The 13,529-nt window shown below is 40.6% G+C and overlaps 1 protein-coding gene across 2 annotated transcripts in view; it reads right to left on the bottom strand.

The window, feature by feature from the left end:
* The window catches only part of LOC133543413 (GTP-binding protein REM 2-like), a 33,148-nt gene that overhangs the window by 9,598 nt on the left and 10,021 nt on the right, over window positions 1-13,529 (bottom strand). For both annotated transcript variants that reach the window (XM_061887967.1, XM_061887966.1), the window contains 2 exons: window positions 11,573-11,873; window positions 11,438-11,511 (listed from right to left, as the gene is read on the bottom strand). In XM_061887967.1, the coding sequence (XP_061743951.1) occupies window positions 11,438-11,511; window positions 11,573-11,873 (375 nt within the window). The remainder of the gene's footprint in view (window positions 1-11,437; window positions 11,512-11,572; window positions 11,874-13,529) is intronic.

The raw sequence follows: 13,529 nt of genomic DNA, 5'->3' as shown, positions 1-13,529 counted from the left end.
TTTCTAGGCACAGTCAAGGCATTGAGGGGTTCCGGTTTGGTGACCGCAGGATTAGGTCTCTGCTTTTTGCAGATGATGTGGTCCTGATGGCTTCATCTGGCCGGGATCTTCAGCTCTCACTGGATCGGTTTGCAGCCGAGCGTGAAGCGACCGGAATGAGAATCAGCACCTCCAACTCCGAGTCCATGGTTCTCGCCCGGAAAAGGGTGGAATGCCATCTCCGGGTTGGGGAGGAGACCCTGCCCCAAGTGGAGGAGTTCAAGTACCTAGGAGTCTTGTTCACGAGTGGGGGAAGAGTGGATCATGAGATCGACAGGCGGATCGGTGCGGCGTCTTCAGTAATGCGGACGTTGTACCGATCCGTTGTGGTGAAGAAGGAGCTGAGCCGGAAGGCAAAGCTCTCAATTTACCGGTCGATCTACGTTCCCATCCTCACCTATGGTCATGAGCTTTGGGTCATGACCGAAAGGATAAGATCACGGGTACAAGCGGCCGAAATGAGTTTCCTCCGCCGTGTGGCGGGGCTCTCCCTTAGAGATAGGGTGAGAAGCTCTGTCATCCGGGAGGAACTCAAAGTAAAGCCGCTGCTCCTCCACATCGAGAGGAGCCAGATGAGGTGGTTCGGGCATCTGGTCAGGATGCCACCCGAACGCCTCCCTAGGGAGGTGTTTAGGGCACGTCCAACCGGTAGGAGACCACGGGGAACACCCAGGACACGTTGGGAAGACTATGTCTCCCGGCTGGCCTGGGAACGCCTCGGGATCCCCCGGGAAGAGCTAGACGAAGTGGCTGGGGAGAGGGAAGTCTGGGCTTCCCTGCTTAGGCTGTTGCCCCCGCGACCCGACCTCGGATAAGCGGAAGAAGATGGATGGATGGATAAACACAATGACTTATGCTGCAATCTCCTGTAGTTGCAGCTCCACCCGGTGGATGGGGGGTGGTCACCAGTGTTAATTTTGACAGTAAAATTTGATTTAGTTTTAGTCATAGTCTTTTGACTAAAATGTAATTTAGTTTTAGTCATAATTTAGTTATTTAAATTGTTTTAGTTTTAGTCTAGTTTTAGTTGACGAAATATTATAAGATTATAGTTGACGAAAACTACAGTAGATTTAGTCGACTAAAGGGTAATATGTCAACTTTCCCTTCAATTTCTGAAAGTCAAAACAAAACAGCGGAAAAATCACCGATACAAGTCGTATTTTGACGAAAATCATGTCTCAAATTTAGGATTTCACGAGTAAGCCGTGTAATAAACGGGATAACGTCGAGTGAGTTGTATGTTGTGGAAAATGCTTACCTGTGTGTGGATTTCGGGGTGATTCGACTGTAAATGTCGCTTCAAGTTTGTTGTGTTTTTACCCGTAATCCTCGCGCAGCATTTCTTACACTGCGTCTTGTTATCTTTGACGTCATATATAAAATTTCTCCTTATGTCCTCTCTCCTCTTCCTACCCAGCGTTGACATGAAATGAGTTCCGATTGGATCTTGTCTCTGGCAGACATTTTCGTCTCGTTTTTATTCGTTGACGAATATGTCAATACACCTCGTCATCGTCTTAGTCCACGTACATTTTTTTTTATTTAGTTATTGTCTCGTTTTAGTCAGAAAAAAAAAAGTCCTTGACGATAATTGTGACGAAAATTTTTCGTCAACAAAATTAACACTGGTGGTCACTGCGATAATCGTCCCAAATAACGATCGGCATTTTTACCCGCATAAAGTATTAAACAAATTGCCCGACAAATACGTCACCCAAACTAACTAACAAAAAATATTTGTACTTTAGCCGTGCACAATGAGGGAATAAATCCTACAATAAAAACAACAACTGATGTCTGTTTGTGTCGCCACACTCCCACAGGAGTTGGACACATTCATGCATTCATTTTACACATCTGCGGGTAACACACACACACACATTCACACACGCAAACACACACCTCTGAATAGTGCCGGAGGGGAAAGAGGAGAAGGTGCAAAACAAAGCAGTAATGAGCACATTCAGTCTCTCTTGGTCGTCACGACATCTGGGAGCTTGACGGTTGTTTTTCTTTTTGCTCAAAAAGGCTCATTATGTCTTCGTATTCATATATTATTATTTTTTTTTTTTTTGTAATCAGACCATATTTTCGATTAATTAGATGGAATCTTTACTTGACATGACATATAAAGGCCAACTGAAATGAGATTATCTTATTTAAACGGGGATAGCAGGTCCATTCTATGCGTCATATTTGATCATTTCGCGATATTGCCATATTTTTGCTGAAAGGATTTAGTAGAGAACATCCACGATAAAGTTCACAACTTTTGGTCGCTAATAAAAAAGCCTTGGCTTTACCGGAAGTAGCAGACGATGTGCGCGTGACGTCACGGGTTGTGGAGCTCCTCGCATCCTCACATTGTTTGTAATGTGAGCCTCCAGCAGCGAGAGCTATTCGGACCGAGAAAGCGACAATTTCCTCATTAATTTCAGCGAGGATGAAAGATTTGTGGATGAGGAAATTTAGAGTGAATAACTCGAAAAAAAAAGGCGATTGCAGTGAGAGCGATTCAGATGTTCTTAGACACATTTACTAGGATGATTCTGGGAAATCCCTTATAATAATAGATTCTATTCGTAAAAAGCACTTTACGTTGAGCAAACAACCTCAAAGTGCCACAGTGTAAAAAATAGTAATAATACAAATAAATAAAATATAAAACTAGAAACAGCCCAAAGGGTACAACCAGCATGCATGTCTATAGAAAGGCTTTTTTAAAAAGATGGGTTGTTAAGCCTTTTTTAAAAGCATCCACAGTCTGAGGTACCCTCAGGTGGTCAGGGAGAGCGTTCCACAGACTGGGAGCAGCGGAGCAGAAAGCCCGGTCTCCCATTGTTCGAAGCTTTGTCCGTGGAGGTTGGAGGAGGTTAGCCTGTATGGAGCAGAGGTGTCGTGTGGAGGATTTGGGGGTGAGCAGTTCCTTGAGGTAGAGGGGGGCATTTCCATGGAGGCACTGGTGAGTTAGTAGGGAGATTTTGAATTCAATCCTGAATGGAACAGGAAGACAGTGAAGGGATTTGAGAGTTGGTGTTATGTGGTCATGTTTTCGCACTCTCATCAGGATCCTCGCAGCACTATTTTGTATGTACTGCAGCTTCTGGATGTTCTTGCTGGGGATCCTGACAAGAAGTGCGTTGCAGTAGTCGAGCCTGGAGGAGACAAAGGCGTGGACGAGCCTCTTGGCATCAGAGAGAGTGAGTGAGGGGCGGAGTTTTGCAATGTTCCTGAGGTGGTAGAAGCAGGTCTTGCACAGTTGTTTGATTTGAGCTTCAAAGGTCAGGTGAGGGTCCATTTTAACACCCAGATTAGTGACTGAGGGTGAGAGGTGAATGTCGTGGCCGGAGAAGGTGATGCTGGTGATGGTGTACGACTGAGTCTGATGTGGGGTGCCGACCAGAATGGCTTCAGTTTTGGAGATGTTTAGTTGAAGAAAATTGTGTTTCATCCACGCCTTTATCTCCTCCAGGCAGTTGGTAAGTGTGGAAGATGGCAGGGCTGCAGAGGGGTTTCGGTTGGTTTTCAAGTAGAGTTGAGTGTCATCGGCATAGCTTATCTGCCTATAGCGTTGCTAGTGTTTTGGTGAGATAAATAGTACCTGATAGTCGGAGGGGTGTGGCCACGGGTGTGTTGAGGGAAGTCACGAAGAAGCTGCAGCAGGACAGAAGCTCCGCTGATCTCCGGTAAGAGGCGACTTATTACCATAATTTTCTCACCGAAAACTGCCGGTTGACATGTAGTCGGGATCCATGTTCACTTGACCGCTCTGATCCATAGTAAAGCTTCACCTCCGGGAATTTTAAACAAGGAAACACTGTGTGTTTGTGTGGCTAAAGGCTAAAAGCTTCCCACCTCCATCTTTCTACTTTGACTTCTCCATTATTAATTGAACAAATTGCAAAAGATTCAGCAACACAGATGTCCAGAATACTGTGTAATTATGCGATGAAAAGAGACGACTTTTAGCCGTAAGTGGTGCTGGGCTAATATGTTCCCTCCAAACAATAACGTCACAAACAAGCGTCATCATACTGCGACGTTTTCAACAGGAAACTCCGCGGGAAATTTAAAATTGCGATTTAGTAAACTAAAAAGGCCGTATTGGCATGTGTTGCAATGTTAATATTTCATCATTGATATATAAACTATCAGACTGCGTGGTCGTGGGTTTCAGTAGGCCTTTAAAGATTCCATCTAACATACCGAAAATAATCAGACCATATTCTCGGTTAATTAGATGGAATCCTTAATATACTGAAAATTTGGTCTGATTACAAGAAAATTAAAAAAACTTTTTTCTTTTTCTATTGCATCGCCACAAAAATGTGGCAATGCTGTGTTCGCGTACTAATATGCTACGTCTATTTGTATTCAAGTTCTTCACAATTGTTTGTATGCACATTGGTAGAAAATAGATGTATAGAGCAGTGTTTTTCAATCACTGTGCCACGGCAAATTTCACCTATTTGGGTTAAAACAGGGGTGTCCAAACTTTTTCCGCACACAGAAAAATTTAGTCGTGCGGGGGCCATTTTGATATTTTTCATTTTCAAACCATAACAAAATATATGGATTTTGTTTTAATCGTTAGGGCTCCTGGGGAGCATAGAGGGTCTCAGTCACTAGAATGTTAAAAATAAGTCAAATTATTATTATTATATTTTATTTAATGCTTACAGTAAATCTCTATATCAACTTGAGGTTGATATAAAGTAAAACAAATGAGGTTTTATGCCTTTTCTGTCAAAGACAACTTTGTTTTTTATAGTAAAACTGAAATATGCAGTATTTAGATAAATAGATAGATAGTGCTTTATTGATTCCTTCAGGAGAGTTCCTTTATTTACCAATTAAAGCCCTCAAAGATCAATAAGGCAGGACACCATTGATTTTAATTATTTAATATTTTTGAGTAATCACAGTGAAAAGTTAATTAAAATCCTACTAAAAATATTTGAGATCCAAAAAGGTTCCCCACTCATAAAGTGATCCATTTTTATTCGTTTTTTTTACTTTTAACACTTAAATTTCAAGATCAACATCCGATATATCTGTCGATTTTAAGTTTGAACAATTATTTTGTTTGTTTTATGCTTTTTTGTCAAAACTTTGATGTTTTTATAAGGCAACCACACAACATATGCAATATTTTTTCCACATAAAACATTTTAAAGTGATAATTTTTAAGTAATAATCCCTTATAACATAGATTTTTTTTTGTACTTTTTTTTTGGAGCAATGGAAATAAAAAAGAAAATAAAGACAAAAGGAACAAAAAAACTGCCTGCATGGCAGTTTTGTGTCAACATTGCCATTTTTTCTCATTCGATTTCACCTCATTCCACTTTTTTCAAATGTTTTTTTCAAATTTTTGCAATACTATCAATTTTGCAATTTTTGCAGAATGTGTGGCGGGCTGGTAAACGATCAGCTGCGGGCCGCAAATGGCCCCCGGGCCGCACTTTGGACACCCCTGGGTTAAAAGTATTTTTTTCAAACCAGTAATTATAGTCTGGAAATGATGTGTTGTCGGTGATGTCTAAAGCTCGGCAGAGTAACCGTGTAATACTCTTCCATATCAGTAGGTGGAAGCCGGTAGCTAATTGCTTTGTAGATGTCGGGAACAGCGGGAGGCAGCGTGCAGGTAAAAAGGTGTCTAATTCTTAAACTAAAAATAAACAAAAGTTGAGTGCCCTTAATAAAACGCATTGAAGCTTAGGGAAGGCGATGCAGAACAAAACTAAAACTGAACTGGCTACAAAGTAAACAAAAACAGAATGCTGAACGACAGCAAAGACTTACTGTGGAGCGGAGACGACGTCCACCAAGTACATCCGTACATGACATGACAATCAACAATGTCCCCATAAAGATGGATAAAAACAACTGAAGTATTTTTGATTGCTAAAACAAAGTTCATGCGGGAAATTTCGCTCAAAGGAAGACATGAGACGGCTACAGGGAAGTATCAAAAAAGAGAAAAAGCCACTAAAATAGGAGCGCAAGACAAGAACTAAAAGACAACACACAGGAAAACAGGAAAAAAGTCCAAATAAGTCAGGGTGTGATGTGACAGTGGTGACAGTACACCTACTTTGAGACAAGAGCTACAGTGATGCATGCTTGGTTATGCTTTTAAGTCATATTCAACAATTGCGACGACTTTTTACTGTTAACTGAGTTTCGTTTTTTTTAATAATTTCTGCTGGTGTTGTTCCTCCGCATTTTTTCAAAGCAAAAAATGTGCCTTGGCTCAAAAAAGGTTGAAAAACACTGGTATAGAGGATGGATGACTCAACAGCGCCTCTGCTGGTTTCAGCCAAGTGGTGCACTCTAGTTATTATTCTACAAGGTGCGATGGTAAAAGATCGATTCACATCCAAATCGCGAATCCTATTCATCCCGATTTGAAATCAATTCTTAATTTAAAATGTTTTAATATTTTATAAGAATCCATTTATAAAGAGACATTTTTAGGCTATATCCTTGCATTTTAAATGTTTTAATCAACCTGTTTCAAACAAGTTTTATTAGAATTATTATACTGAATAATACATTGTAAGAATCGGTTTAAATTTGGGGGTGTCACACTCATTTTAGATCGGGGGTTCCACATGGAGAAAAATCTACTCCCAAGTGGGCCGGACTGGTAAAATCACCGCACGATAACTTAAAAATAAAGACAACTTCAGATTGTTTTCTTTGTTTAAAAATAGAGCAATCACATTCTGAAAATGTATAAATCATGTTGAATAATACATTGTAAGAATCGGTTTAAATTTGGGGGTGTCACACTCACTTCAGATCGGGGGTTACACATGGAGAAAAATCTACTCCCAAGTGGGCCGGACTGGTAAAATCACGGCACGATAACTTAAAAATAAAGACAACTTCAGATTGTTTTCTTTGTTTAAAAATAGAACAAGCACATTCTGAAAATGTATAAATCATGTTTTTTTTTTTTTTTTTTTTTTTTTTTACACGTACATGTTGTGGTTAATAGTATTCTCTCTTTATTTGTCATTATTAATACTTTCTGAATAATTTATGTGATAATGTTCATCTGTCAACTCATTGGTGTTAATTTTCAATCAATATACATTTTTTTTAATTAAAATAAAATTACCGTATGTTATTTATGTAGTTTGATTATTACCCAGAAATATTTTTTAGAAATGTGGGCCAACTGAAAAGTATGAACATGGAACGTTTCAGCATGTACGGCAATCAATACTTAGTTGCAGCTCCTTTTGCCTGAATTGCTGCAGCAATACGGCGTGGCATGGAGTCCACCAGTCTGTTGCACTCAAGTGTTATGAGAGACCAGGTTGCTTTAATAGTGGCCTTCAGCTCTTCAGCATTGTTGGGTCTGGCATCTCGCATCTTCCGCCTCACAATACCCCATAGGTTTTCTATGGGGTTAAGGTCAGGTGAGTTTGCAGGCCAATCAAGAACAGGGATACCATGGTCCTTAAACCAGGTACTGGTAGATTTGGCACTGTGTGCAGGTGCCAAGTCATGTTGGAAAATGAAATCTTCACCTCCATAAAATTGGTCCGCGGCAGGCAACATAAAGTGTTCTAAAACTTCCTCGTAGACTGCTGCATTGACCCTAGACCTCAGGAAACACAGTGGACCAACACCAGCAGATGACATGGCACCCCAGACCATTACAGATTGTGGAAATTTGACACTGGACTTCAGGCAATGTGGATTCTCCTGTCTTCCTCCAGACTCTGGGACCTTGATTTCCAAAGGAGATACAAATTTACTTTCATCTGAAAACATAACTGTGGACCACTCTGCAGCAGTCCAGTCCTTTTTGTCTTGAGCCCAGGCGAGACGCTTTTGACGTCTTTTATTCAAGAGTGGCTTTACACAAGGAATACGACAGCTGAAGCCCATATCTTGCATATATGCATTGCGTGGTGGTTCTTGAAGCACTGACTCCAGCTGCAGTCCACTCTTTGTGGATCTCCCCCACATTTTTTAATCGGTTTTGTTTGACAATCCTCTCCAGGGCGCGGTTATCCCTCTTGCTTGTACACTTTTTTCTACCACATCTTTGTCTTCCCTTCGCCTCTCTATTAATGTGCTTGGACACAGAGCTCTGGGAACATCCAACCTCTTTGGCAATTACCTTTTGTGTCTTGCCCTCCTTCTTTAAAGTATCAATGGTCATCTTTTGGACAGTTGTCAAGTCAGCAGTCTTCCCCATGATTGTGTGTCATACAGAATCAAAACGAGAGACCATTTAAAAGGTTTTTCCAGGTGTTTTGAGTTAGTTAGCTAATTAGAGTGTGGCACCAGGTGTCTTCAATATCTGACCTTTTCACCATATTCTAATTGTCTGAGATGTTGAATTTAGGTTTTTCATTGGTTGTCAGCTATAATCTTCTTTTGGGCAATAAACACTTGAAATGTATCAGTCTGTTTGGAATGAATGTATACATTCTACAAGTTTGACTTTTTAAATGGAATTAATGAAATAAATCAACGTTTTCATGATATTCCAATAATATGACCAGCACCTGTATGTAGCATCATCTACAAAGATACAAAGAGTTGCTATTGCGACATCCATTGGACACATTTAGAACAGCAGTTTCTTTCATTCAGAAATTTCAGGTTAATTTTTATACTTGGCAAACTAATCCCGCAGGCCGGATAAAACCTGTTCGCAGGCCTGATTCGCCCCTCGGGCCGTACATTTGACACCCCTGGTTTAAATTAAGAATCATGTTGAATTGACAATCAATTCTGAATCAAATTTTTACCAAAGGAATTCAAATTGAATCAACTTGTTTTGTGCCCAAAGAGTCACACCCCTAATAACTACAAGGAGTGTGACTCTCTGGGCATGGATATTTGATTCAATTCCGATTCCTGGGGCGACGATTCGATTCAGAATCTCTTTCTCGAGTCAACACAATTCTCAATTCAAACTGATTCTCACAATGTATTATTGTGTGAATGCTACAAACCACTTACATACTACAATCTGTCAGCATCTCAGTTCAACTTCAGCATTGTAGCATTCACAGGCAACTCCTGAAGGAATTGCCTCATCTAGTTTGGTGCGAGATATATATATATATATATATATATATATATATATATATATATCTCACACCAAACTAGACAGATTGTAGTATGTAGTATATATATATATAGTATATATAGATTGTAGTATGTAGTATATATATATATATATATATATATATATATATATATATATATATATATCTCACACCAAACTAGATGAGGCAATTCCTTCAGGAGTTGCCTGTGAATGCTACAATGCTGAAGTTGAACTGAGATGCTGACAGATTGTAGTATGTATATATATATATATATATATATATATATATATATATATACACACACACACACACACACACACACACACACACATACATACATACATATATAAATATATATATATATATATATGACACTTTTTAAAAACAAATTATAGGTCAGACAAGCTCTTTCTGGTTGCTTAGTAATAGCATAAAGCGTCCTTTAAAATGATTTTTGTACAAAAATACAACTTTTAAAGGCCTACTGAAATGAGATTTTCTTATTTAAACAGGGATAGCTGTGACGTCTCAGTGGCATTGTGGTGAGGAGTTGTTCTCTCGTGGGTGCAGTGGAAGATGGAACACAGCGTGAGGGTAGGGATAAGAATTTATTTATATAATAAAACAAACTAAGAACAAAAACACTTGCACAAAGGCACTAACCAAAAACCAACAGAACTAGCTTGGGAGCTAGAAAGAACAAAGGGCGCTAACGTGGAAGCTAGGGACATAAACAAACAAAATAGCATATAAGCTAACAAGTATACAAAAATAGATTTACCACAATGTTGGAAGAGCGGCGTCAGCTGTTGCGCGTAGCAAGCAAGAGTCCAAGACTGAATGTCAAACAAAGGCGGGCATATATAGGGAGATAAATAATCAAGGGCAGGTGCGCGTGATCAAAGCAGAGACAGGTGACACTAAATGGGTAACTATGACAACGGAAACAAAACCAGGAAGTGCCACAAAGAAACGAGGAAGACAAACACTAGACAGAATGTGATAAACAGAACCAAAACCAGAATATGCCATGATCCAAGACGGGGATCATGACAATAGCAGGTCCATTCCATGTGTCATACTTGATCATTTCCCGATATTGCCATATTTTTGCTGAAAGGATTTAGTAGAGAACATCCACCATAAAGTTTGCAACTTTCGGTGCTAAGAGAAAAGCCCTGCCTCTACCGGAATTCGCAGACGATGACGTCACAAGTGTGGGGGCTCCTCACGTATTCACATTGTTTTTAATAGGAGCCTCCAACAAAAAGTGCTATTCGGACCGAGAAAACGACAATTTCCCCATTAATTTGAGCGAGGATGAAAGATTCGTGTTTGAGGATATTGATAGCGACGGACTAGAAAGAAAAAAAAACGCGATTGCATTGGAATGGATTCCGATGTTTTTTAGACACATTTACTAGGATAATTCTGGGAAATCTCTTGTCTTTCTATTGTGTTGCTAGTGTTTTAGTGAGATCAATATTACCTGATAGTCGGAAGGGTGTGTCCACTGGTGTCTTGACGTCAATGTCTCAGGGGAGTTAACGGCAGCTATGGACGGCACAAGCTCAGCTTTTCTCCGGTAAGAACGGACTTTTTAACCACAATTTTCTCACCGAAAGTTGCTGGTTGACATGTGGTCGGGATCCATCTTCTCTTGACCGCGCTCGGATCCATAGGAAAGTTTCACCTCCAGGAATTTTAAACAAGGAATCACCGTGTGTTTGTGTGGCTAAAGGCTAAAGCTTCCCAACTCCATCTATCTACTGCGACTTCTCCAATATTAATTGAATAAATTGCAAAAGATTCAGCAACACAGATGTCCAAAAAACTGTATAATTATGCCATTAAAGCAGACAACTTTTAGCTGTGTGTGTGCGCAGTGCTCATACTTCCTAAAAACCTGTGAGGTCTTGCGTATATGTCATCATTACACGACGTTTCGAAGACGAAACTCCCGGGAAATTGGAAATTGTAATTTAGTAAACTAAAAAGGCCGTATTGGCATGTGTTGCAATGTTAATATTTCATCATTGATATATAAACTATCAGACTGCGTGGTCGCTAGTAGTGGGTTTCAGTAGGCCTTTAAACTTATTATGATTTTTGAAAATTAGAATTGGGATGAGTAAGAATGGCGTTTTGGAAGTGAATCTATTTATTTTAGTAATCATCATTCTTCTTGCTACTCCTGGTACCCCTAAAAAGAGCCAAATAAAAAGCATTTCCTTTTACAGATTTTTCCCAAATTGACCACTTTGGTGGCAATTGACTATTCAGTGATTCTAGTGTCGCCAATGTCTTACATGTCTCCAGCTGTCGTAGATAACGATGGTGCTCTCCTCGTCATCCACGGTGACAGTGTGCATGAGACCCTCCCCTGAGGACAGAGACAAAATCGATGAGCCTATAGCAAACAAAAAAGATGAATGATAACGTACCGTCTGAATCCACCGACGCCGTCCTGTCCACGTCCCCTGCAAGGGCGAAGGCCAGGGAGGACTTCCCCACGCCGTTCTGCCCCAGTAAAGCGATTCTCAAGGGGCCATAGGGCCTACCCTCCGGTTCCGCATCATCCATGGCGGGGCTGAAGAGGATGGGGGAAGCGGACGGCCCGGCGTTATCCAAAGACCAATCGCAGTCATCATGGACGGCCTCTTCCCGTCTGAGCTGGTGCTTGATTGGCAGCGGGGTGCTTCCTCTTCGAACGGTCGGCGTGCTGGACAGGGTCATGGTGTCACACTGGAGCAGACGTAAAAAACATTGGCGTTCATGAGGGTAGGGTAGGACCAAACAATGTAACTTAAAACTGAACAGCCATTTTTCATTGCTCATATATCAAGAGTGAGGTTTTGAGAGAATATAGACCAGCTTTAGTAAGACCTCTTCATGGAAACACAACAGTTTTGTGTGTCTGTAGAGCTTTAATGCTATTTAGAGTGTGTTTCCTCCTCTCTGAGCTGCCACCTTATTGTGGTAGAGGAGTTTGTGTATCCCAATGATCATAGGAGCTACAGTTGTGATCAAAATTATTCAACCCCCCACACAATTTTGGTGTTTTAGCAAGTTGGACATTTATTCTGTATTTTGTTTATAGTCATATCAAATAAAAATGTGTCAAATAGACAAATGCAACTTAAATTGTAACACTGTATTTTACAAAATACCAAAAAAGGACATTTTTCTTAATATCTCATTGACAAAATGATTCAACCCCCTAGTTACATGCATCTTTAGTACTTAGTAGAACACACTTTGGCAGTAATGACATCCTTCAAACGTGACACATAAGCGGACACAAGCTTCTTGCAACCATCTACAGGTATTTTAACCCATTCCTCTTGGGCAAAGGCCTCCAGTTCATTCATATTCTTGGGCTTGCGTGCTGCAACTGCCTTCTTCAAGTCCCACCACAGGTTTTCTATAGGATTTAGGTCTGGTGACTGTGAAGGCCACTCCAGAGTCTTCCAGCCCTTCTTCTGCAACCACTCTGATGTTGATTTGGAGGTGTGCTTGGGATCGTTGTCCTGTTGGAAGGTCCAACATTTCACAAGCCTCAGCTTCGTCACTGACTTCATGACATTTGCAGCTAATATATCCTCCTAGGAAATAGAATTCATAATGCCTTGAACGCGCTGGAGATTCCCGGTACCTGAGGCAGAGAAACAGCCCCAGAGCATGATTGACCCCCCACCATGCTTAACAGTAGGCAAGGTGTTCTTCTCTTTGTAAGCTTCATTTTTTCTCCTCCAGACATAACGTTGACTCATAGGCCCAAAGAGTTCCAGTTTTGTCTTATCACTCCATAGAATAGTTTCCTAAAACCTTTGGGGTTTGTCCAGATGATTTTTGGCATACTAGAGTCTATTTTCCTTGTGCCTGGTAGTCAGAAGTGGGGTGCGCCTGGGAGTTCTGGCATGGAGCCCTTCATTTCGTAGTGCGCGCCTTATTGTCTGGGACGAAACCTGCATTCCCCCCTCTGCAAAGTCCTGTTGTAGTTCCTCAGCTGTTACCTGGGGGTTTTTCACCACTGTATGCACACAGCATCCTCTTTCTACCACGCTCAGGTAGTGTTTCCACTGTGCCTTTAGCTTTAAACTTGAGAATTATGCTCCCAACTGTGTCTCTTGGAATGTGTAATGTCTTTGCTATTTTCTTATATCCATATCCTTTCTTATGAAGAGAAATTACCTCCTCTCTTGACTTCTTTGACCACTCCCTGGACTTCACCAAGTTGCAAATACACCATTGACCATCTACAAAAAAAAAGCTTAGCGTCACAGTCTTTTTCAATCAGTTTAATCGTTGTTCGTTATGGTTCTAATCACATCTACAGGTGTTTTCAACACCTGATCAAAAAGACCTTATTCAAATTCTGTTCTTAAGAGTTATGATCTT

Source organism: Nerophis ophidion, linkage group LG26 (genome assembly GCF_033978795.1).
Source record: "Nerophis ophidion isolate RoL-2023_Sa linkage group LG26, RoL_Noph_v1.0, whole genome shotgun sequence".
NCBI lineage: Eukaryota > Metazoa > Chordata > Actinopteri > Syngnathiformes > Syngnathidae > Nerophis > Nerophis ophidion.
Note: the sequence above shows the minus strand (reverse complement) of the source record. Positions and strands in the feature narration are given on the sequence as shown.